The sequence below is a fragment of the Saimiri boliviensis genome, chromosome 6 (assembly GCF_048565385.1).
Source record: "Saimiri boliviensis isolate mSaiBol1 chromosome 6, mSaiBol1.pri, whole genome shotgun sequence".
NCBI lineage: Eukaryota > Metazoa > Chordata > Mammalia > Primates > Cebidae > Saimiri > Saimiri boliviensis.
In genome coordinates, this window is record NC_133454.1 from 30,997,698 (window position 1) to 31,022,810 (window position 25,113).

The 25,113-nt window shown below is 45.2% G+C and overlaps 1 protein-coding gene across 6 annotated transcripts in view; it reads left to right on the forward strand.

Moving 5' to 3' along the window:
* AMOTL1 (angiomotin like 1) overlaps window positions 1–17,750 on the forward strand; it is a 170,431-nt gene extending 152,681 nt beyond the window's left edge. For all 6 annotated transcript variants that reach the window (XM_039471276.2, XM_010332952.3, XM_010332953.3 and 3 more), the window contains 4 exons: window positions 5,228–5,353; window positions 6,714–6,940; window positions 10,150–10,425; window positions 11,524–17,750. In XM_039471276.2, coding sequence (XP_039327210.1) covers window positions 5,228–5,353; window positions 6,714–6,940; window positions 10,150–10,425; window positions 11,524–11,630 — 736 coding nt within the window. In that variant the 3' untranslated portion in view covers window positions 11,631–17,750. The remainder of the gene's footprint in view (window positions 1–5,227; window positions 5,354–6,713; window positions 6,941–10,149; window positions 10,426–11,523) is intronic.
* Window positions 17,751–25,113: the final 7,363 nt, after the last annotated feature.

The window sequence follows — 25,113 nt, forward strand, 5'->3', positions numbered from 1 at the left end:
GGTAGCTAAAAATTATTCTTAAGAGATTGTAGTGCTAGTTGGAGAACAAGGTGGTATGACATTTCTGGAGGATGATTTGGCAATATATATCTTCCCTTTGATTCCACAATTCTTCTAGACATTGATCTGAAAAACATGTAAGTGTCTGAAGATGAATGTCTAAATAATTACAGTGTTATTGAAAATATCAATGCATTTAACACAGCCTACATTTCAACAAGAGGAGGTTCATTCAGTAATTTAAAGTACATGGCACAGAGAAATACTGTGCAATCACCAAGAGTGATGTCGTGAGAGTATATTTAAGACACCTTTTGATGCCGTGTTTATATCATGGGCCAAACTAGAATAGATAATCTTCATAGCAGCCCTGAGAGCAGGTATATTGTTACCATCTTCATTTTACAAGTGAAGAAAATGAGGCTTAGAGAGGTGCAGTTGTTGATTCCTAATCACGCTGGTACTGAGTGGTGGGGCCATGTGTCAAATGGAGATCTTCCTGGCTTGAAAACTGATTTCACTTAGTTTGAAATTCTTTTCTGCTGCTGACATTTTTTACCTCTGTTACCTTACCTTCTTTTTGTAGGTGCACGGCTTATTCTATCTTTATAAGCTAGCTCAAGGTGTGCAGTAATTCACAAAAATACTCCCAAATGTTCTGTTAAAACATACTGTTGTCAAGAGTGAGTAAGGCAGTTTCCTCTTGATGTTAGGCTACTGGATTTCAGCTGCAGGCATAGTCATTGCACACACACGGGTGTGTGTGTGCAGGGGACCCATCCGGCTCCTCACTGCCTCTCACCCAGTTTGCTTTCTCCCCATAAGTTATATTGGGCATTTAACTTAAAGTTGTTTTGAATTCACCAAACATTAGGGTCAATTTATGTGGAAAGGATCCTCAAATTTCAAAGGAGCATCCAGAAAATGGGACTTCTTAATAAATAAGGGCTCTGGTGCTCTTTGGATGTCAGGACATGAACCAAGCGAGAAGCGTAAAAGCCAAGGACGGACCTGGTTCTGTAGTCTGGTCCACATTGCCTTGGGATGGGTTACTATATTTTTAATGACTACATACGGGAAAGCCTGTTGGGATAGACAGGGGCTATTCTTTAAGTTATTCATGGACCCTCAGGTTTGTTACGGAAGTGGGGGAGAATCTCCAATAGTATGCACAGATGTTAGCTCCAGGAATTGGAGAAAGCAGTACCACCATTCGGGCCTTGGTGTCTGCAGTGGGCGCCACAGCACACTTGAACCAAGAAAGACCTACAGACCCATGTGTAAAGTGACCATTTGGGAATCATTTTTCTGTGCTTCCTCGTTGTTTATGTGTCTCTATACTTTGACGGGAAGCAACCCACAGTGTCAACCCACAGTGTCCTTGAGAGTGAGACTTTGGGAGTGGGGATGGACACTTGAGATGGTGCAGTGAAGCTCCGGTGTCCTCGGTTGAGAGTTGGAGGGAAGTTGCAGCCTCCAGTTCTGTCCCTGCAGTATATGGATGGGAACAGAGAAGCCTTTTGAAACACTGGTTGATTTTTCCATAATTAAAATGGTTTTTATTCAACTTTTTGTTTTCTAAGCTAATAACTCAATTACCTCTCTATTCTGAGGAAGAGAACAGATTGTCATCAAGTCACAGAGGGACCTGGCCCTCTTGGACATATGTGGTCTAGTGCACTGCTGTCCACAGTTGCCCTGGGAGTTTCCTCCCTGTTCTTTCTTTCTTTCTTTCTTTTTTTCTGAGACGGAGTCTCTCTCTGTCACCAGGCTGGAGTACAGTGGTGCGATCTCAGCTCACTGCAATCTCTGACTCCCTGGCTCAAGTGATTCTCCTGTCTCAGCCTCCGAAGTAGGTGGGTTTACAGGCATCCACCACCATGCCCAGCTAATTTTTGTATTTTTACTAGAGATGGGGTTTCACCATGTTGACCAGGATGATCTCGATCTCCTGACCACGTGATCCGCCCACCTCGGCCTCCCAAAGTGCTGGGATTACAGGTGTGAGCCACCACACATGGCCCCTCCCTGTGATTTCAATGGAAAGAACACTGCACAGGGAGGCAGGACACCTGCACTCAGGGCTTCTCCCTCCCTTCCTGACTGTGCGTGTGTGATCTGGGACAAGCCCTTCTGAGTGTCACTTACATCACATGTGAAATGAAATATAAGTGATGGGAGCTGGGAACCTGACCACATTGCTCTGGCTGAGGACACTAAAACCCCAGTAGCAGGGTAAATGTGTGACCTTGGAGAATGACACAGGGGCTTCCATGAGTCATTATCGTTTCAGCTTCTGTGGGTTTATCAGATTAGATGTCTGTCTGGGATCCTGGGCCCTGAGGGTATGAATGGGACTGGAAAGTAAGATTCAGAAGTGGAGGAATGAATGAGTCCAAAGCATAAACCCTGTAGTGGGCACAGAAGGGAGGGTGGGGAGCAAGTAGAGCCACAGAACCCAATCACAGTCACCCACCCACAGGATTCTAGCCCCAACCTTGTTCTTATCCTTTGTGCAGAGGGAACTGGCTCTTACCCCCGAGAACAGGAATTCTCTGGGATTTATCCTGTCCCACTCTTCCCCTTCTCTGCCCTGTTTGGATTGTTGGATGGGTGGTGGGAGTGCCTTTCCACCCTCGTCACCCTGCCTACTTTGCTTTTACACATTTTATTGAACACCTGATAATTCTGTGAGCAACTACCCTCCATTACAGACTACCCCTTCTGGGTGGGAGATGTAGGTTCAGAGAACCTCAGATAGTTAGCTCAAATCTTAATGTTATTTTCAAAGAAAACTTCTGTCTTTTCAGCATTGCTTTTTTTTTTCAATAAGGGAAAATGAAGCATTTTTGAAAAAGGTACACATTCTGAGCCCTTACTGTCTAGGTGCTGGCCACAGACGAATTGGTAAAAATGACTATTTCTAGCCATTAGTTTTGTGATGTTTCAGCCACAGATGCATGCTTTTATTTATAAGCAATGATTTTTAAACGAAGAAAATAACTTCTGTACACCAACTGGTTTTCCATCTTTATGCATCTTGATGCTGTTGGTCAGAACTTTTAGAAAGTCAGCTTATTTTTTATGTGTGGGGAAGGTTTTGAAACTTTTTACAAATCTCAAAGCAATGTAATATTTCTTTCAGAGTTTCATATATTTACTGTCTAAGTTGCTTTTCTCTAATTGTCTTTGCTGTCCTCACTTGGCGGTGTAAACGTGAATTTTTGAATTTGTTTCCAGCTTCATGTAAAGTCTCCAAAAGTAAATTTGTTGAAAATGCTTCTAACCACTAATTTCTATATTGATGATTTTGTGCACCATAGTGTGAATTTATAATTTTACAAATGTTTTAAGCGTTCTGTTTGCTTTCTACATCGTTTGGCCTTTAGTATATTTTCAGTGACACTTTGCACTTTTCTGAGCCACATTCTCACACATGCTCTTTGGTTTGTTTTTATCTTTATGCATCTTTGCTGAGACCTTCTTCGTAAAGACATATGAAACTTGCAAGAGTATAGAGTGATGGTTAAGGGCGTGGACTTTGGAGTCATAAATACCTGGGTTAGAATCCATTTTCACCATTCACTAACTGAGTGTTCTTGGAAAAGTCGCCTAATTCTGGTTTCTTCATCTAGCAACTGAGGATAATAATCCCTCTTGTACAAGCTGTGAGAACGAAATGAAAGACCATGTTTACCATGCTCTGCCCAGTCCCTGCATGAAGTAAATGCTCTTTAATGTTGATAGCTGTCATTAAAGGGACCGCTTTTTTGCTGTTTGGGGCTATTCTGTTAAAAAAAAAAATGCTTAAAAGGTTTCAGGCCAGGGATGGTGGCTTACATCTGTAATCCTAGTACTTTGGGAGGCTGAGGCAGGTGGATCACCTGAGATCAGTAGTTCAAGATCAGCCTGAACAATATGGTGAAACCCCACTTCTACTAAAAGCACAAAATTAGCCAGGTATGATGGTGCATGCCTGTAATCTCAGCTACTTGGAAGGCTGAGACAGAATTGCTTGAACTCAGGAAGCAGAGGTTGCAGTGAACTAAGATCATGCCACTGCACTGCAGTATGAGCAACAAGAATGAAACTCTGTTTCAAAAATAAAAAAAGGTTTCAGTATGATTGTACATTGGTATATGAAGTTAAAAATAAGTAAGACACTTGGCTACATCATGTCTTACTAATTAAGTACTCATGTAATCAGAGCCATTATTGTGCCTTTCATCTTGAGGTATATCACTTAGATGATGCAGTGATCTTATTTTTGCTAGTCATTGTTAGTTAGGAGTAATTAAACTGTCAAAACCAGTGTCAGGAATAGTTATCAGTGACTGGTTGTGTATAGTCAGACAGATGCTTGCAGTGAAACTACTTCTTAATCTACCCAGGTCTTCCCTTGCCCTCACTGTACCCCCCTCCCCTGAACTTGTCAAGGACAGCACCTGTCTTCGTCTTTCTGCCTGGGACCCGGCATGCCTATTACATTGTCCTGTATCCCAGGCAGGGCCCATAAAGCAAGAAGAAGTAAGACAGAATATAAACATGAAGGAAGACTTCAGCTTGCAGCCTCACTCTCTGAGAGGACCAGTCTCAGTTTTAAATATCTACCGAACTCCCATTTTACTGTAAAATACTGAAGTAGGTACTCTATGCTATATGGGTGATAAACAGACATAAAACCTAAACTCTGATTGGAAAAAGGAGATACAGGACAAGCATGAAAAAGTACAAACATAGAAATACCTACAAACATTATAATAATAATAATAGTGTCCATATGTCAGTAGATTAAATCTCTAGGTGCCCGATTTACATATTCATAACATGCCATGTAGCTAAATATACAATGTAGTCAGTAGAAGGTGGAGGGGACTTGATTTTTGAATTTTATTTTGTTCTCCTTAGATGCTGCTTAATTCTCTCTAGTTTAGGAAGGGAATTTGACAGAATTCAGGAGAGGCAAAGTGGGTGGAGTTTGTGAAGAGAGTTTTAGCACGGCGCCCTGTGGTCACCTCTCCACGAGCATTTATACCTTTCTCTGTATGAGCATCAGATGAAATTGATAACTGAGCTGGGGAAATGGGGAGGGAAGGCCTTCATGAGCAGGTGGAGGTGCAGAGCTGATCTCTGTTCCAATTTGAACACCAGCGTCTCCGTTCTGTGTCTGCATTGAGACAAAGCAAGAAGGTTTCCTGTGATTGAACACATGTCCTTGTGTTGCCAGGGACACTACGATCATCAACCACTCACGGAATGGCAGCTACGGAGAGAGCTCGCTGGAGGCCCACATCTGGCAGGAGGAGGAGGAGGTGGTGCAGGCCAACAGAAGGTGTCAAGACATGGAATACACGTAAGGGATGGCCATGTGTGGTGCGTGGGACCCGCCAGCCCATGTTTGCACTTACACTCCAGGCCTTCCAAAAAGGATTGCTTCTCTGTCTGGTTCTGAAAGGCTATGAGCATGAGATCTCCAAAAACTCTCCGCCCCAATTGCACCAATGGGTCTGATGCTGGAGGTCTCTGGGCGAAATTGCATGTCACCTGCAGGTTTTAAGATGGAGACTGAGTCTAATGACAGAAGACTTTAGATGTCTGTATTATTTCTTGGTATCTATCTCTATGACATTGTGAGCTGAAAAGGGGAAACATTATATTCCAAAGGTTCAGAGTTTTTTGACCCAGAATTTATACATTCCCACCAGAAATAAAGAACATATTTCGGGCCGGCGCAGTGGCTCATGCCTGTAATCCCAGCACTTTGGGAGGCCGAGGCGGGTGGATCACGAGGTTAAGAGATCGAGACCATCCTGGTCAACATGGTGAAACCCCATCTCTACTAAAAATACAAAAAATTAGCTGGGCATGGTGGCGCGTTGCCTGTATTCCCAGCTACTCAGGAGGCTGAGGCAGGAGAATTGCCTGAACCCAGGAGGCGGAGGTTGCGGTGAGCCGAGATCGCGCCATTGCACTCCAGCCTGAGTAACAAGAGTGAAACTCTGTCTCAAAAAAAAAAAAAAGAACATATTTCGCTAATGCAGTCTTCTGATGGGCTACACAAAATTTATAGCAGACTTTTTGACATAATAAAACTAGTTTGTCCCCTTTCACTACCTGAGGGCTTGTGAAGCCCTGGGAGCCCTAGGCCTCTTATTCTGCAGATGTGAAAACAGGGCTGAGTAATTGAGCCATTGATAGATAGGCTCAGTGAGTTACTATCAAAGTTGTGAAAAGAAACTTTTCAGCGTTCTTCCAGAAAAATCATCTTCTACCAGAGAACCTGTCCATCCTGGTTCTTTTTTCTTAGAAAATAGAGCAATTGACTTTAGTTGAAAACTCACACTGTTTGAGGCTTTAGAATTTTTATGCTTCTCTGTCCCCTACCCTACCCCCGACAGTCCGCCCCCCACCCCCAATGCTAAATCTTCTAAATATGGTCCCCAGCCTCCTGGTCCAGAAATGTGGCCACAGTCATTCTAACTGTACCTCCCAAAGTCCTAGTTTCCCAAGGTGCCACAGAAGTGTACCCTTTTGATCTATTACAAAAGATCTGTCTTAACAATTTGGAGATGATCAATGTTTGAAGCCTCACACTGCACTTCATCCTCTATCCCTAAATTACACTTAAAGTCCTTGGGACAGCCTGAGAGAAGTGTTTCAAGTTTTTCTAACCAAGTGGCTTTTTATTAAGACTGTTTTGTTTTGTTTTACAGTATTAAAAATCTCCATGCCAAAATCATAGAGAAGGATGCTATGATTAAGGTCTTGCAGCAGCGATCTCGTAAAGATACTGGGAAGACAGACTCCTCCAGCCTACGTCCTGCCCGCTCCGTTCCATCCATAGCCGCGGCCACTGGGACACACTCTCGCCAGACCTCTCTTACCAGCAGCCAGCTGGCCGAGGAGAAGAAGGAAGAGAAGACCTGGAAGGGGAGCATAGGTGAGCCCCACACCTCTGTTAGACGAGAATTGGAAAAGCAAGAGCAGACAGCTTCCCTGCCACTCATGGGACATAGAAATGTCCCTGAATAGTTCCTGGTCTCAGGTTACTCATTTGTGAAGTGGGGAGGGAAATCAGTCATACTTCAGTTATAGAAATTCACTGAGATATATGGAAGCATTGTGTAAATTCTAAAGAGTGCACCACTGGAGTAGCTCTTAGCCATGGGTTGACTCAGATCATAATTATCTATTATTGTTGTAAGTTGAGGTGACCCTTATAACACAAAAGGCTCTCATGGAAAAGCCTAGGGACATCACGCCTCTGAACTTGGCTCTGCTCTAGACCAGATGTATGATGGCTCCACCTCTGCTTCCATGTCTAGAAAGGGAGGACAGTGTCTACCTGCTTTACCCCATGGAGCATGGGAGGGAAGACTGGGATAATGGGGAGAGCACATTGGAAGAAGTGCTCTCTTGCATAAGGCGGTGGTGTTGGTAAGTTTTTGCTGTATTGTTATTGCACGGGTGGAATTTTGAGGATCATTCCCGAATTGTGGTCTTAGCCAGGAGTAGGTTTTCTGGGGGCAGGTGTGCTTGTTTGCCTGGCTGTGCTAGCAGAGCTGGAGGGGAAGCAGGCAGCATGCCCACACACAGGTCCTCCCCACCCTTCCCCTGCACTCTGGCCTCTCCAGGGGTCTGGCCCTTCTTTGATGCATTTCCCTGGGTCAGCTTGTGTTTGTGTTTCTCTGTGGAGCTGAGAGCCAGTTGTGCTCAGCATAAGACCCCATAGGAGACTGGCTGCTCTGGGCCAGAGGGGATAAAAGCCTCCATATGAACCCAACAGAGTTGGGGGGATAAAAGGCTCCCAGCCAGAACATCTGTTTGAAGTACCTCCACTGGTGGCTTCAACAGCACCTGCCCTCAAAGGAAATGCACTTCGAAAATGATGTGTGTGAGGCCGGGCGCGGTGGCTCAAGCCTGTAATCCCAGCACTTTGGGAGGCCGAGGCAGGTGGATCACGAGGTCAAGAGATCGAGACCATCCTGGTCAACATGGTGAAACCCCGTCTCTACTAAAAATACAAAAAATTAGCTGGGCATGGTGGCTCGTGCCTGTAATCCCAGCTACTCAGAAGGCTGAGGCAGGAGAATTGCCTGAACCCAGGAGGCGGAGGTTGCGGTGAGCCGAGATCATGCCATTGCACTCCAGCCTGGATAACAAGAGTGAAACTCTGCCTCAAAAAAAAAAAAAAAGAAAAAAGAAAAGAAAAGAAAATGATGTGTATGGACAGCAGCTGAGATCCTCAAAGACTGTCCCAAGGACATTTAGCTTCCAACCCAGTGAGAGAGCTGGGAGACAGGCCTGGTTAAGGAGTTTGAAATTTGCTCAGCTGTGGTAGAAACCTCCCTGGGAGTCGCCTGTTTTGTGACATGCAGCCAGGCAGGCATCTCTGGTGTCTATGCCTGTATCCCCAAGGACCTGGCATGTCTAAACCAGGCCTAGGAGCCAGAGGACTTGTCTAAAGGAAGAGCTGCTATGTTCCCTGCAGTGATATTCCTCCTCATTGTTGTCATTGGTGTCTACATGTCACAAACACAGGGAGGGACTCGCTGAGGGGATGAGGCAGGTTCATGGGCGACTGCAGAGGTCCCCCCATGCTGTCACCATTGCTTACCCGATGGGCTCTGGAAGGAGGTGGAGGTGACAATGGATATCTTCCTGATTGTCCACGGGCTCCCAGGAGCTATGGCTGGCTAGTGACTTATTCAACTTGTCATCCCCTACAATGATATCCTGCAGACTCTGGAGTTTCCACAGTCTGGGCGATGAAGTGGAAAGAGTGTAGGTTGGACTCCAAAGTCAGATACAGCTGGGTTTGAATACAATTTCTGCTGCTTCTTAGCTGTGAGATGCTAGTTTTTCTGAGCTTCCATTTCCTTTTCTGTAAGATAGTTGATAAGGTCTGCCTCACAGGAATGCCGTGCAGTATGAAGTGAGATGATGTTAGAAGCACAGACAAAGGTTTTTGCTGCTCATTGTGGTCTGTGGGCCAGTGGCACCAGCACCATTGGGGAGCTTCTTAGAAATCCAGAATCCCAAGCCTTGGCTGCTGGATCAGGTCTTCCTTTTAACAATATAGCTAAGTTATTGGTATGCACATTGCATTTTGAAAAGCACTGCCTCTAAGAAACTGAATTGCCCTAAGTTATGAATGGGCACTTTAAACAACCCTGGCAAAGATATGTTATGAATTGCTGGCTATCTACAAGATAAAAAGACAAATACTTGGTTGTGCTTACCACAGTATCTGTAGTCTGGTGTTCTAGAGTGCTGGCACTTTCTTGCATATGTTCTGTATTTAAAAATAAAAAATTATCCTCCTGCCCAGCTTTCCAGGAAAGCTCTGAGGAAAATGGACACCTCTGCACACCATGCTTCTGTTTTCCATAGCCAGCATGCCCTCTTCCCCATCCTAGCCTCACTACTCTTGGGGAAGGGGGTAAGGAGAGGGGCTAAGTAGCCTTTCCTAAGAGACTGGCTGGCTTTCTGCTTCTTGGAGGCTACAGTTCCACTGCAGAAACATGTAGGTAGCATGTTTATCTTTGAACCTAGGCCTTTGGGAGACCGTCCATCCATTACAAGGAGTGGGGTGGAATTGTGAACTATTCAGAAGAGCAGCAAGCCAATGGGAACGTCTCTAGGACCAGGGAAGCCTTGTAGTTTTCCTTAAGCACACGGCCATGCTTCAGGCCAGCCCACTGGGCTGCTTTGGGGACAGCAAGCATGGTCTCTAGAAAGACTTGCAGGAACCTCCCTACCCCCCTGCTCTGGCAATTGGCACTTCTCTGTTCTTCCATACCACCCTGTGAATAATTGTATCCTACAGTTTATATATTAAATTATAATCCATTTACTTGACACCTACTTCTCCACTCAAAACAAAACAAAACAAAACAAAAACCTGTGGTTTCTTTTTTAGGAAGGGAACTAGGTCTTTCATTTTTTATTCACTCAGTATTTGTCATTTTATCAGGCTTATAATAAGTGTTTATTAAATGCTTGGTGAATGAATCAATGAATGAATGAAGTAATCATAAGTCAACAAGGAACAGATCTCTAAGACTAGTTTTTGTTTTTGTTTTTTGAAAAAAGAAAAACAAGGAGAAAAAAAAGAACGTCATTGAAAAATCTGTTCTCTGCCCTCAGGATTGCTGCTGGGGAAGGAGCACTACGAACATGCCTCCACCCCGCTGCCGCCACCCCCGCCCGCCTCAGCACTGTCCCCCACAGCCTCCACCACGGCAGCCAGCAGTGCCCACGCCAAGACGGGCAGCAAGGACAGCAGCACACAGACCGACAAGAGTGCTGAGCTCTTCTGGCCCAACATGGCTTCCCTCCCCAGCCGCGGCCGGCTGAGCACGACCCCTGCTCACAGCCCCGTCCTGAAACACCCAGCGGCCAAAGGGACCGCAGAGAAACTGGGTATGTGGGCTATCCCACCTTGATACCCCTGAAAACTGGAGAACTGTCTGGCCTGAGAGTCTTTTGTTGAGCTAGAGAGGGAGCAGGAGCACCCATCATCTCTTACTCTGTGTGGATGTTTATGAGTGTGGCTATCCTAATGTACTTAGGCCATGTGTGCCCTTTCTTATTACGGGAATAAAATGCGTATAGACACATCTAGTTTATTACTATTTGAAATGAGTGCACAGCTCGAGACTACCATGGCAATGCATGCTTTTTAACTAACCCTTCCCCAGAAGGAGTGACAACAGATTCTGAGGGATGATAGGTACTGAACGCCCTCCAGTATGTTTGGGAGCCAGAATAAGGCATCGGGTACATCAAAAGCACAAGTTCACTGTTGCCTTAGGGGCGCTGACTTGCCAGGGATTCTGGCCTCAGTGGAGGACATCCCAGTGGAAGGAGAAAATCGATTGAGCTGCAGAGTCTGTTAACTTGTGACACAGCACTTGGGCCAGGATGAATAAGCTGTTTAAAATATTTAAGGGAGGACAGCTTGGGAGAGGTGAGCCTTGCAGTGAGTCCTGAAGTGTCCTGGGTAAGAACAGACCTGGCTTTGCACTAATCATGGTCATGGGGACCTCCCTTTTCAGGAATTCTTTTGAGGAGGTATAGGCCATGTGGGGCCTAAGTTAAAGGTTTCCTCCAAGGGGGTTGTTTATTTTCACCTTTCAAAGTAGACAAGTAAATACAATGTTGCCACTTTTTAAAGATGTAATTCTTTTCTGAGTAAGCCAGAGAACATGTAAAAAGTGCCTGGCTCAGAATATGCACCTGAAGGTTTTGAGTAGAGGGTGTGAGGGGCTCCTGCACAGAGTGCCACTGTCATCCTCACCCTCTGAAACCTCTCCTATAACCATCCTTGTTTGTATTTGTGTCTGAATCCTGACCCAGTCATTCTGCATGTTCCCGCTGTGGGGCTGGATCATCTCACATACACTATGGTGAGAATCCTGGGTGTGCAGTGGTATTGGACGTGGGTCCATTCTAGAGAGCTGGGAAAGCCTGTACCCCTCCTGTGGAATGGGCAGTTGATGTTTCCCCTCTATTTGGCAGAGAACTCTCCTGGCCACGGAAAGTCGCCTGACCACAGAGGCCGGGTCAGCAGCTTGCTGCACAAGCCCGAGTTCCCCGACGGAGAGATGATGGAAGTCCTCATCTAACTGCCATCCCTGTGGAATTTCAGAACACAACATTGACAAACAAGGAAAGTGGCAGAGAAAGAAGAAAGATCTAGAAGGTCGTAGATGGGAAATCAGGAATGATTTCAACTGATAAAGATTTCAGACTCATAAGAACACATTTCATAAATGTTCAACACAAAAACAGGAGACCTACGTGACTGAAGGTAGAAGAGAACGCAATGGATTTTATTGGACATAGTGGAAGAGAGAAGAGGCATGTAGGTTTGCAAACAAAGTTAAGAAATAGGAAATGGAATTTTTCATTGTACTGAAAATATATCTCTTGGGGAGGGCCTGTGTACCCCTATTCTCTAATTACAAACAGATAAACCCAAATGTGGATCCTCCTTGGAATACCCCCATTCTCCTTGCCTCTTAGCATGTTTGGTTTAAGAGCCTCCGAGAAATTTTGAGGGCCTGTCTTGGCATAATGCAGTGTCGCCTGTGCCAACCATGGAGTGTCCCTTGTGTGTGAGTGTGGCAGTGAGAAGGAGCATGGAGGGCGAGGGGGATTTGAAAGGTGGTCTTCACCTAATTACCTGTTTGGTTTGGATTTTCAAGAGATTATTGGACTTCTTAGCTTTTCTGAATTCTGCAGTGTTTTCTAAGCAGGATGGATTATGGTCTTGGTCCTCATCCATCCTGACTTCTGAGTTCAGCTCTGTCTCTGCTTTACAGTCTTTAATTTTATTTTTTGTTGTTCCTTTATTTTTTTTCTTTTTAATAAGACATAGCAGACTTCCTTAGGTATGGGATTTATGAAAGCAGTACCTGTCATCATTCCTGCTGTGTTTGATAGTGACCAGCAGGACAAAGCCATGTGCCAGCTTCTTGGCTACTTCACATTTTTGCAGCTGGGTTGCAGCTTTGAACCTCATTCAGACTGTGAACTAAGTAAGCTTTGAGGAGGCAGGAGATTCTGTGGGTCCCTGTGACATCTTGCATTAAGATCATGACACTTGCTTTTTTTGTCTCTCACATCAGCTCTCTTGCAAGGAGCTTGACATTTCCAAACTCCATTGCTCTGTTGGAGAAGACTTAAGACAGCACTCCAGGAAACAGATGACAATTTACAGTTGTCTCAGTGCTTTCCAGAATCTCACCAGCCTCCCGTATACCTTCTTGTGTTGCAGCTCATGAGTGTATTCACACTCTTTCCTCCCCCGTGCACACTTCTGCTTGCTCTCGATCAGCAGTGAGACCTGGCCCCAGGTTGTCTCTGTTGTGAACTTCTTTTGTAACCTACCAGGTCAGAGTATATACAGTGTGGTCAGTCAGGTTTTTCAGGATTTCAGTTTTGAGGCAGTTTATTCAAAGTGAGGCAGAAGTGCCACGGAAAGAGCCAGGAGTGTGTTAGGTGATGGGTCCTATACCTCTTCTGTGACATTGCATGTTCAACTCTTCAGACATTGGCTTCCTTTACAAATCTAGGAGGTGCTGGATTAGAAAAGAGGAGAAACACATCAGGCCATCAGAGACATGCTCCTACAGGGTCCTGATGTTTCTGTCCCTCCAGGTCATCTTGGATCAGTGTTTTCCCAGTTCCCTTTCCTCATGCTTGCTTCAAGGAAGAAAAAAAGGGGGTACCTTTTCCAAGTACCTTCTAAATGAAACACTCAAGACAGTGCTATTCAGGGAACTTTGCTTGGGTAGCTTATTTTAGGACTGGTTCTGGGTGTGTAACCTTGGTGAAGTTACAGCCTTTCCAAATTCAGATGATAGAAGGAAGAAAAGGTATAGACTGGAGAGGGGAGGGAAGAAATGAGTGGCTTTGGCCAGCCTCTGTGCCACCCAGTATGACAGAGGAGTGGGAAGCAGCCCTCTGGAGCTCTGCTTTGTCGGAGGCACTGCACATTGTGCCACCTGCTCATCACCTCCTCTAGTCTCACACTGAGCATCAGAGTACACGTTGTGCAGACGGGGGAAACTGAGGAGCTCTGAGAGGCTGAGCATTGAGCTCACCCCATGCCCTAGGGCAGGCGTCCCCAAACTACGGCCCACGGGCCGCATGCGGCCCCCTGAGGCCATTTATCTGGCCCCCCACCGCACTTCAGGAAGGGGCACCTCTTTCATTAGTGGTCAGTGAGAGGACCACAGTATGTGGCGGCCCTCCAACGGTCTGAGGGACAGTGAACTGGCCCCCTGTGTAAAAAGTTTGGGGACGCCTGCCCTAGGGTATGGGAAGAGGGCACAGGAAGCCTCATCCGTGGGGGAAAGGGTCGAGGATGGACCTGGGTGGGGAGAAGGCAGAGAGATCCCATCCTAATCTCTGTTCCCACCACGTTTCATAGTGGGTGAGGTTAGGACGTGGCAGCTAACTCTCTTAAGGACATTCTGACCCCAGGTTATGTTGGGGATGGACCAACATAAACTGGAATCAGAATGTCCTTAGGTCTGGGCCACCCCAAGCTTGGGCTGCCTCCCTTAGACATAGGTTAGAGTGAGAGACCCAGCCGTTTCTCCCAAAGCCTGGTCTTCATGCCCCAGACACCTCATTGCCCCAATCAGGCATAAGACTCACTCACTCTTTGAGGTCCCCCTGAACTGCCAAGTGTTTTAATTGTCAGAAAACAAATGAACACACTGCCATGTTTCAGGATTTCAAGTGTGTTGTACTGTGGACTTTGACAATATTTTTTTTTTCTCTTAAGCTACCAAGACCATTCCTTAAGAACAAGATCTATAGCTTTAAAATGCCTTCTTCTATGGGAAATTTCCTGCCAAGCCAGGGCACTAAATAGTTTCATTGTCATAGCTTTCCTGAAGTCCGGCCATATACTGAGCATCTGCTCTGAGTTCTGGGCAGCTTACAGTATCTTAAACAGATTTTCAGAAAAAATAATGCTAGCTGTATTTTCTAGAGCCAATTGTATGCCAACAGTGTAGTAAGCACCTTTTAATTAGTCCTTAACCCACCTGCAGTACAGCGGGTGAACTTATTATTCTGATTTCACTGATGAAGAAATGGGCTCAGAAAGGTTAAGTCCCTTCCTGAAATCTCACAGCCAGGAGAAGCTAGGATGATTTAAAACAAAGTTTGGAGAGGCGCTGGGCTCTGCATCCTCTAACATGTGGCACTGCACCTTGGCAATCTCTATCTCCATCTGTGATGTGTGTGCACATGCGTAGTGTACACACACACACACACACACACACAGAGAGAGAGAGAGAGAGAGAGAGAGAGCTATCACACATCTCAGAGCCTAAGAAATAGGACTAAGCCCAGAACTCATAGAATTGCCTATAAATGCTAGGCACAGATGCAAATTATTGTGTTCCACCAAAAGCACAGCTGCAAACTGTACTTACAAAATACTTCTGCACTTCCCAGAGACCTGGACTTCAAACTTGCCCAGTGGCGCCTGATTATAGAACTTGAGTGTCCTGTCTCAGGGTGAAGGGGAGAGGCTCTGGCTTCATGAGACGGTATGCCAGCGTTGTTCTGCTTCACCCTAGACTGTGTTGTCTGTCAGTTTCTGTGTGCTGCCAGGATATTATATGGAATTTGAGAAGTTGGAGTCAGGTCTCTGACGCTAGCGTTTCACTAAGTAGGTGGTTCTGTGCATAAGAACTGTTACTGTCTGCAGGTCCCTATAGCTAAGCTGCCAAGAAAAACACATTATTTTCCAAAACTTTCACAGCATGTGCAGAACACTTTCTTAGCGTTTTCTTCTCTCAGCATTTTCTGTGCTTCCCAGAAGCTGGCAGCCAATGGTAATGTGGAGTTCAGCATATTCTAACCATGCACGCAGGGCAGGGCTGCCTTGGCCCCCTCAGGCTTTGGTTGGGAGAGCAGGCAGTGGTGGAGCTCTTCTGGGTGAAGTCTTCTGGAGTTGCTCTTTGGAACTCATGTATGAGTTTGACTCCACAAGGCTTGGCATAGATACCGAAACAGTTGCACCAAATTAGTTTTGAATGTGGAACAGAGAATTCAGTGTGTCTGTTACTCAGGCAGGAGGTGCTCAGAATGTCCGGTGCAGAGCAGCCAGTCATTACTCCTGTTTGTTTTCACCTGGGTGTGCATCCTTATGCTGCAGTGGCTGTAGCACCTTCATGCCAGGTGCTGACAGAGTGGGAAATTCTCCCCACCGGCCTGAGTCCCAGAGACTTAGGGAAACAGACTTCACGTGGGGCTGTGGACCTAGAAAGCAGTGGATAATAGATTGGGGCATTAAAAGCTTTTGAGGCAGGGGGCTCATGCTTAGACTGCAGGGAGTTACGCCGAGCAAATAGATGTGTTTTTCAAAACCAGAGTATTGCCCCGTGTCTGCACTGGAGTTAAGTGGACATGCTTCTCTGTGTTCTCTGAATGATCTTGCACTCCTCTTAAGCAAAGAAGTACCATGGCCATAGTCAGTGAGGTCCCACAAATGTTTTTAAATGAGTAAGGCTTTAAGTAGTCACAGAGTATCCAGCCTACCATTGACTTCTCCACATCCTAAAACCTGAGGCAGCCATGGTACATGCTTTATAAATGTTTTGTTTCTTTTTTGTTGTTGTTCAAGTAATTAAAGTGTTTAAAATGTCTTCATTAGATGTGACGATTGTTTAATGGGTTTGCCTCTGACATGTGGCTCCATGGGAGATAGGCAAAGTAATTAAGAAGTTACCAGAAGTTGATCAGCTAAGGGAATGCAAAAGTTAGCATTTCAGAAAGTGAATTTCTCCTGGAACAAACAAGCAATTTTTCTGTTTAAGTAATATACCCTTTCCTCACTTAGTAATTTAATGGTATTTAAAGACATGTGTATAAGTGAGTGTATACATATGAGGTATGACTATAGGGTTGTTTGTGGGAATTTCTTTTCTTAACATACAGAAGATCAAAGTGTTTCATGTCACCCCACCCTCCTTAAACAGTGTCTTTTGGGAGACTATGTGCAGATTGGCTATAGTGCTACCAAGTAAAAAGATCTTGGGAACTCCTCTATTAGAATGGCCTTCAGGGCTTGGCACCTTCCTTTGGTTTCCCCTTAGAGATGAGAAATCTTCCTCCTTTGAGGATGGATTTAAGTTCTGGAAATAATCTCAAGTACTTTATAGCACAGTCGGACAAATAAAGATGGCAATTAAGGTAAGTCAGACCATTTTTGTTTCTTAAAAAAAATCCCTAAGAAATTTCTTGGAATGAGTCTCTGGACTCAGAGCCTCTCAAATTGTCCACTTCAAGGGAGGACCGTCCTCATTAGCACACAGATTTTTGAAAACTGATTGTCTTGCCATGCCTCCTATGTGTTCACATCTCTGCATACACTACAGACATAAGTGCATATTCATTAATATAAACGTCGGGTAGGTATTCTGTAAAACCATGTTTACTTTAGTGCATGCTGTTGTCATGTTATGATGTGACGGGGTGTTTGTCATGAAACTTTGCTTCTTCACAGAATTAGAATACTGCTCTCTCTATATTGAAGTACATATGCAGCATTTTCTTGTATCAGCTCCCAAAGCCTGGATGCCCAGTGTTGTGTTTACATGTGATTGTGCCTAGGAGTCTGTTCACATAGAGACACCTGTAAGTATTTATTACAAAACAAAATGTAAGCAAATATATCCACATTGGTTTTAATTGAATCAAGGTGTTTTTTTTTTTTTTCCTTTTGAGGAGGAACAGGGAGCCTCCTCCTCCATGAGCACTTACAGAATTGTGTAAAATTCTGTGCACCAAGGGCAAGCATGGGCGCCTGATTTCAGCCCTCCTGCTGCCACTGCCCTCCCACCTGCTCTGTGTGTATGCATCGCTGTGCTTGGTGGCAGTGTGCTGTGCTCATGCCAGGCTCTTCCCAGCAGACTCTGGTATCTGGCTTTAATGTCTGGCATCTTTGTATTGCCATTCTGTGTTGAGGGGTGGTGTACATGGCTGTATAGCCAGATGGGTCTGTGTACCAGTGTGGGGAGTCCAAGAACACTGCCAGTCCCCCACAGCAAATATTGATGCTGTTGGTCAGCCAAAGATTTTCCTCTTCTTTGCTGCTTAAACTTGTGCCTTAATATTGTACATAATAAATGGATAAAATGGCTCTTTCCTCTTGCTTGCTCTTTTCTTCCTTAAAGAACTTATGAACTGGTGCTCAATAAATGTTTCATTTCATTTTACTCCACTTACTGTTTTGCTTCAGAGGCCCTCAGCTCCCCTCTTGTGGGCCTCACGCTGACACCAACACACAGCTCTTGACTCTGAGGAGGAAATGAATCATCCAGACCACCGCAGCTTGCAGCCCGCCCACTCCCGGCTCCTCCAGACAAATAAGGAGAAAGGAAATACAGGGAGACTGTGGGCCCTGGTGTCCACTTTGATCACATGTGAGTGAACACATACATGTGAGTGTCCACTTTTGGGGGTTCCTCAATTAAGAGCCTGCAAATGATCACTGTAAACTGGCTGTCTCAGGAATTCACCCAGGCAGCCTGGAGTCAGCCATGCCTCTGAATGTAAGGACGGAAATGGGAGATGGGAGCTGTTTTGTTAGCATCTTGGGGCACACGAGAAAAAAGTGGGGCTTTGGTGGAAAGGAGTCACATGGTAAATGGGTGAAATCCAAGCCAGGAGCCTCGGGGACTAATGCAGAACAGAGTAGGACGCATGAGAATCTCTATGTGAAGGCCCCTCCCCTGGGATCACTGTGTTTAAGAGAGGGTGGTCCCTGCTGTTTATTTTTTGGTGATGCTCTTTCAGCAGAAGCCTCTCTCCTTCTCACCCACCCCCAGTCCTAGCATAGGAAAAGCTTCCTAGATGTGAGCTCTGGGAGAATGTGAAGGATGCATCTCTAGCCCCCCAGAAATCATTGGTGTGATTTATATGCATTATCTTCTTTAATCACAACTCGTCATCATCCCCACTTTAAACCCCAGGAGACTGAAACTCAGACAATCTTGGGCAAATAATGTGCAAAAGATGGCAGGTCTACGTGATGCAGAGCCCAGGCACTGGCATGTGAGAGGTGGGTGGGTGCTGGGAGGCAGGAGAGCTCATGCTCCTGTCTGCTTGGCTTCTTGTCTGTCCTGCTTCCACCCTGAAGAATCCTCTGCAGGGAGTGCCATCTCTGCCCGCATGCAAATATGACTCAATTCCTGTAAAATGAACCCTTGTAGCTCCACAGTCTCCACCTGTCAGGATGACTTGAGGAAGACAGCAGGAGGACTACATTTAGGGTTTGGATGACCCTTCCAGGTTGTCACCTTTCCATGCTGATCCCACACATGTACATCATGCTAGGCACCCCCTGAGCTCTGACCTTTCTCTCGGCCCCTTGTACATCGCAGGAGAGAAGTCCCCAGTCCCAGCAGTTCTGTATAGTCATTCCAAGTGGTACATGTCTGTGCCCTGAAGGAACACTGGCCTCCATTCTGACATCTGGGCTGGGGCCTCAGGAACCAAGAGATAGCAATGCCTTTTAAGTTGCCCAGGTGCATCATGATAAGGAACTAGGTCACAAATGGAAAATAAATCAGAAGCGATGAAATTCCTTTCTTAAAGTTCTGTGTTGTCAAAATAAGCTTTCTGTCATTGAAGAATGGCGTTATGGTTTACTGTTTCTGTTGCCTTTTTATCAAGCACGACAGTGTGTCTTTGATGTGCTTCTTTTATCTGCCTGTTTCTGGCAGGCAGACATCTAAAAACCGTTCCAGCTGAGCCAGGACTCCCTCTCTTGGTGAGTCTGTCATCCTCAAAGTTCCTCTTTTTGGAATATTGGGAGATATACAGATGATTTTTTTAATTGAACCTGGAGTTTATGGGAACCTGGGAAACCCTCTGTATCTAATGTGGAGTTCCATCAAAGGGTGACTCTTCTCAAGTTTTTGGAGACTCATCATGTGTATACAGATAGTATAAGGATCATAGACTACATCGTTGAGTGCTTTGGAGTATGGTAATATTAAGTGTAGTCTTATTGTTAGAAACTAACAATGCCTAACTTTGTGTCCTGATGGTTTTTGCCGCTCTGAATGTGCAAGGGAGGCAGGATCTAAGTTTTATTGAGTCGGCTTTGGAATAATACTTTGTCTTAAGAACCCCAGAGGTAGGTATTATGGGACATTATTACCCCTGCATGTCAAATGAGGAAAAGACTCAAGAGAAGTGAGTGTGCACTTGGCTCTGCAGTAGAAATCAGTCCAGCTCATTTCTAAAGCCTCCACTCTCTCTCTGCACTGAATTGTTGCCTTTGACTTTAGTTGGGGTTTTTTGTTTGTTTTCTTGTGTTTGTTTATTTAATCATTCTAAAGAGAATTGGTAAGCAGATGGCTAATTGAAAAAACATCACTGAGGTTCTTTTTGGAAATGTGACTTTTTTTTTTCAGCCAAAGGCATATACTGACAGACTGGATCAGTGGCTTTGGTCTGTGAGATGTATACTTAATTTTTACCTGCTAGACTTTGTTTATTAACACTCACCTGGTTGGCAGCATGGTGGAGAAGGGACCAACAGGCAGAAGCTGTGTCAGGTCCGCACTGGGGCTAGGGGCCTGCTCTTGGTTTTCCTCAGGTACATTGTAAAGCCACAGAACTTGTGGTCCAGGAATGCTGAGTATAAAATGGAAATGTCTGGCCATCTAATAAAATCCTTGATTGTACCTGACAGGCAGCTGTGCCTGGTTTCTTGATCACCTGAACCTTGATGCCTTCCCTTCCATATTTACAGTTCTGCTTCTGTGCCATCTACTCAGTCATCTCTGCTAGGGATCCCAGTCACCTTGGGCTCCTCCCCTGCTCTCTCATTTAGCTAGCTGGTCACCTGTTCTTGCCCATTCCGCCCTCCCACGTTGCTTCTGTACTTTCATTTTCTCTATCCCCATGGCTTTCGTTCAAGACTTCATGTCTCACATGGACAATTACAGTAGGTTCCTCTCTACCATCTCTTCTTACTCTATCCAGAGAAACAGGAGTAATAATGACATTTATTCATTGTTGTTATGCACCTAACCTCCTGTGAGCTTTTCCTATATTAGCACATTGAATTCTTACAATCACTATTAGCATAGCTCCATTGTACGGATGGACAAACTAAGAAGCAGGGAAGTTAAGCCTCTTGCCCAAAGTCCTGGAGCTTGTGAGTGGCAGAGCTGGGATTCAAGCCCAGATAGATTGGCTCTAGAGCCTCTAGACCGCACTGTTCTTCCCCAACCTCAGTTTCTAGAGGCATGTCTGATAATGTCACTCTTTTGAGGGAAATTGCCACATTATTAGCTTCCTGTGGCCTTCAGGATAAAGCTATGGCATTCATGCCCTGCACAGTCTGACCCCAGTCCACTTCCCTTTCTACCCCTACCTTCAAGTCGCTCTAGGAGCCACACTCAGCCCATAGTCTGCTTTGTGTGTTTCCATTTCTGTACCTGTCCATGAGGTCCCTGGGGTTGGTATGCCCTCTTCTCTATCTGTCCAAATCTAACTCATTCTTAAAGGTAAGCCTCAAATGTCACTTTTCTCAGGAACGTATTTGAGGTCACCAGGGTCAAAATTAATTACTCCTTTTCCATTATTAGCTGAGTTGCATGAAGAAAGTTGTCAAACTTCTGCAAACTTTCTTTTTTGCAAGATATCATGCAGCAGGTACCATGTCTGTTTTCTTCATTAATGTGAATCAGGCACCTAATGCAGTTCCTGGCACACCACAGGTGCTTGAGTGTTGACTGAATGAGTCAACCCCAAGGATTTAGTAAGAAGGGTTGTAATGTGTCTAAAATGACAGTGCCGTGCATCATACCGTCAATCCAGCCCTTGCCCCAGGCTCCTATTACAGTGAACTATGTACACAAGTGTCTGTCGGCTCATTTCTTTGGGGTAGGAACCCTGACTTGTATCCAGAGTAGATGCTCATTAAAAGTTGAACTGACTGAATTCTCCCAAGCTTCTTACTGCCTATGTTCAGTTACTGTTGTCAGGGAAACTGGATGTAGAGGTCCTCAAGTAAAAAATTATTGTGCAAGTAATGCATATTTGTTTTTAAAACAAATGATAGAGGAGAATACAAAGTAGAAGCTACTACCTCCTCTAAATTGCTGCATGTAGCCATTAATTCTATTAAGTTTGGAGAATTTCCTTCTAGGCTTCTCTACAGGTATGTAAAACCAAGTAGGTAGATATGGATGAATGACCATGCTACTCATACAACTTGCTTTTTTCATTCAACAATAGGTCATAGGCAGATTTCCCAAGCAGCATGTGTAGATCCCTCTCATTGTGGTTTATGGTGGTATCTGTTCCTTTGTGTTGAGGAAAGGGAGCTTATTGAAACTTGAGGGTGCTCCTGCACCACCATCAGCTCCCCACAGCATTTCCCCAGCAATTAAGGGAGAGCTAAGAGCAGGGGAAGCTGGGGAGATGTTTTGTTTCTCTCCTAAGAAAGCAACCACAACTTGTAATATATAAGTCAGGCCTGGCCAAATGCTGGCCCTGAGTTCCTCCAGTGCATCAAAACATTTCCATTCGCCTGTCCAGGCACTAAAAAAAATTGATGATTGTCATGATGACATTGGGATCCCAAGGACTAAACAACACCATGGCCCCAGTTGGTGGCTCAGCCCAGTCTGGCCTGGAATGCTCTGTTCCCATCCAGAAACCCTCTGTCAGCTCTCTGAGGGGCTAATTTTTCATCCAGTGCCCTACCCTTTGGCCTAGAGAACACATTTTCCTGGCATAATTCAACTCAGCCCTAGTCCAATTTGACTTTGTTTGGGGAGTTGATGACATTGATCCTTCCCTTGTCCCTGGCACTTTCATTCTGCAGAGCATCTATCAGATTTTTACAAATATTTAGCTTTAGGAATAGCCTGTAAAAAGAAGCCCAGTTTATGAGTCACTCATCAGGTTATTACTGAAAATTTATTATGTGCCCAGCACACTTGAGATCTTGCGGGGAAGCCAGATGATGAAGAATGCTGTGGTGATCCTGCCTTGAAGGTAGAGGAGGGGCAGGGAAGTGGACTGACTTTCTACTGTACACCAAGCATTTTATGTCAAATGTGGCATTTGGTCCTTACAACAGCAAGGACAGTGAGATTCAGAGAGGGTAAGCAGATTACCAAGGTCTATACTTACCCAAGTAAGCAGCAGGGTGGCATTTCAGCCCAGGACTGGATGACACTAAAAGTCAGGATGTTTCCACAGCATCATGCAACCTCCATGTTCAAGTCTAATTGAGGTCACAAGTATGATAGACAATTTGCTCTTTGTCCTTAATGCAGGATGTATACCAGGATCCCTGGACATATCTACCAAGCCCCCATCACCCTCAGCATTTGGAGAGAAATTGGCTGATGGTACCCTGCCATGTACTGCAGTCCCCAGCTCTGAGACAGCACTGTGGACAGCCTGACTGCAGGTGGAGCAGAGAGAGGCCCCACCAAAGTTTTCATGGTGGAAGTCTCACACTGGATACATTTAGAGAACCCAGACTGAATCTTTTCCCTGCTTCTATCTCTGAGAATTCCATTGCCACCAGCAGGGGCCATCTACTGTCTTGTCCAAGCCTTTCCAGAAGAGCCACTGAGAGAGGCCCTCCAAAAGAGCCAGTGGTGTCTCCTGCCCTCCTCTCTTGCCAGTCTATGTAATATCTCAATCTAATTTTACCTGGAAGAGGGTTAGTTGGAGGTGGTAACCATACTTTGTACCTTAAAAAAAATTTTAGGTGTCAATACTTTATACCTTGATTAGTAACAAATCTTTAGTTGCATCACTGCTCCTCATCTCCACTAAATTCACAGGCTGGGGCTTCGGTACATGGTACAACTTGTCAGGCATGTACAACTAATATTGGACATCAGTCATAAGTAATGAGCAGAAACTGCAAAGGAAGCCATTTCTTTAAGTCTTACGTGCCTCTCAGTCAAGACTTTTATAGTGTTCTGGAGGGGAAGATGAAAGCCCGCTGCATTAGGGCTTCTGTAACAAGCAAACAAAAAATACACTCCTGTTTCATGTTTTCCATAGGGTAACACTGGGCATTCAATGAGTGGCCAACGAATGTGAAATCTTTACTTAGTAACATCTCCAGCCTGTGCATAATGCCTTTCTTCTAAAGAGCACAGGTATGTGTTTTATGCTATTCACACTGCCAGGAGAAACAGCTAGGGACGGCTGTCATGACTCCTTTTAACATAACAGGGAGAAAGGCGAACAGAGAGCTTGGGTGCTTTCTAAAGGTCATGGTGAAGGCCAGCAGTGCCAATTAGAGGTGGCCCTCTTGTGGCCCCATTAGTGCTTTCTGGGCAAAACGAGCCATCTATGCTGAAGTTTTGTGGGCACTGGGTCTTTTCTGAGCCCTGTACCTTACCCTGGCTGTGGATCAATAAATTGAGAAGTTAGGCTTGGCCAGATTGGCCAGGAAGTCACCTCAGAAGAGCTTCATGTTCTTACTTGAACCACTGATTCCACAAAGCCATTGTTCAAGGCTGAGAAGCTGGGATTTCTCCCAGTGGCAGACCCAGGAGGGGTGGGCCCAGTATTGTGAGATCACAGCAGAAAATGCTTTGAGATTCTTTGACAACCTTGAAACCCTTGACTTTACATCAGGGCTGAGATCTGAATGGCCATGGCAGCAAGGTGGCAGATGAAAATAGAGGGGATCTTTCCCAGGGATAACAGAACTGATGGCAAATGCAGTTCCTTTGCTTCTGAGATACAGGGTTGGAGAGATGCTACCTGTCACAGTCTGATCAATCCAGGTTACTTGGGACCACAAGTAGCACCTGGTTCCATAGGAATCTCAACATTTGAAAAATGTACAAGGCATCACAATTCGTGATGTAAATAATACATACTGAGAAACAAAAGTAGCATGCGCACGCACACACACACACAAAATTAGTTTAACATTCTCATTATGTTAGTTGAAGGGTGCAAAGATGAATAAGATGCTGTGCCTGACCCTCCAGAAGCTCACAGTCTAAGCAAAAAGATGAGAAAGGTCCACAGTATGATGTTTAGTGTCAAACTCATGAGATGTACAGACTGTTCTGTTGGACTAAGGAGTGGGAAAATAGAAAAGCAGGTGACATTGGGTTGAACTTGGAAGAATGAGAAGGGAAATGGGGCTGAAGCTGGAGGGCAGAGGGAACATGTACAGATGCCTCTATTTTGCTTATAACTGCTATTTGAGCAGGGCTTGATGGGGGTAGTTCATCTCTTCTGGGCCCCACTGTGGTGGCTCAAAGACCAGTGGTTAGAACACTAGCGGGTCCTGGGGCATCTCTGCTCATTGTGGTCTCTTCTCAGTGTCCCTCTGGCATAGTCCAGGGAAGCCAGACTTGCTGCTTGATAGCTCAGGGTGTCAAAGGGACATATTGAGAGGACATAAGACAGGAGCTTTCTCCTTTCATGACCTAGCCTCAGAAATCACTCAGCCTCACTTCTGCCACAACTACTGCAAAGGTAGTTAGAAAGGCTCGTCTGGGCTTGAGAGATGAGGATTGGGGGATAAACTTCATCTCATTTCATGAAAATGGCAAGGTTCCAGAAAAG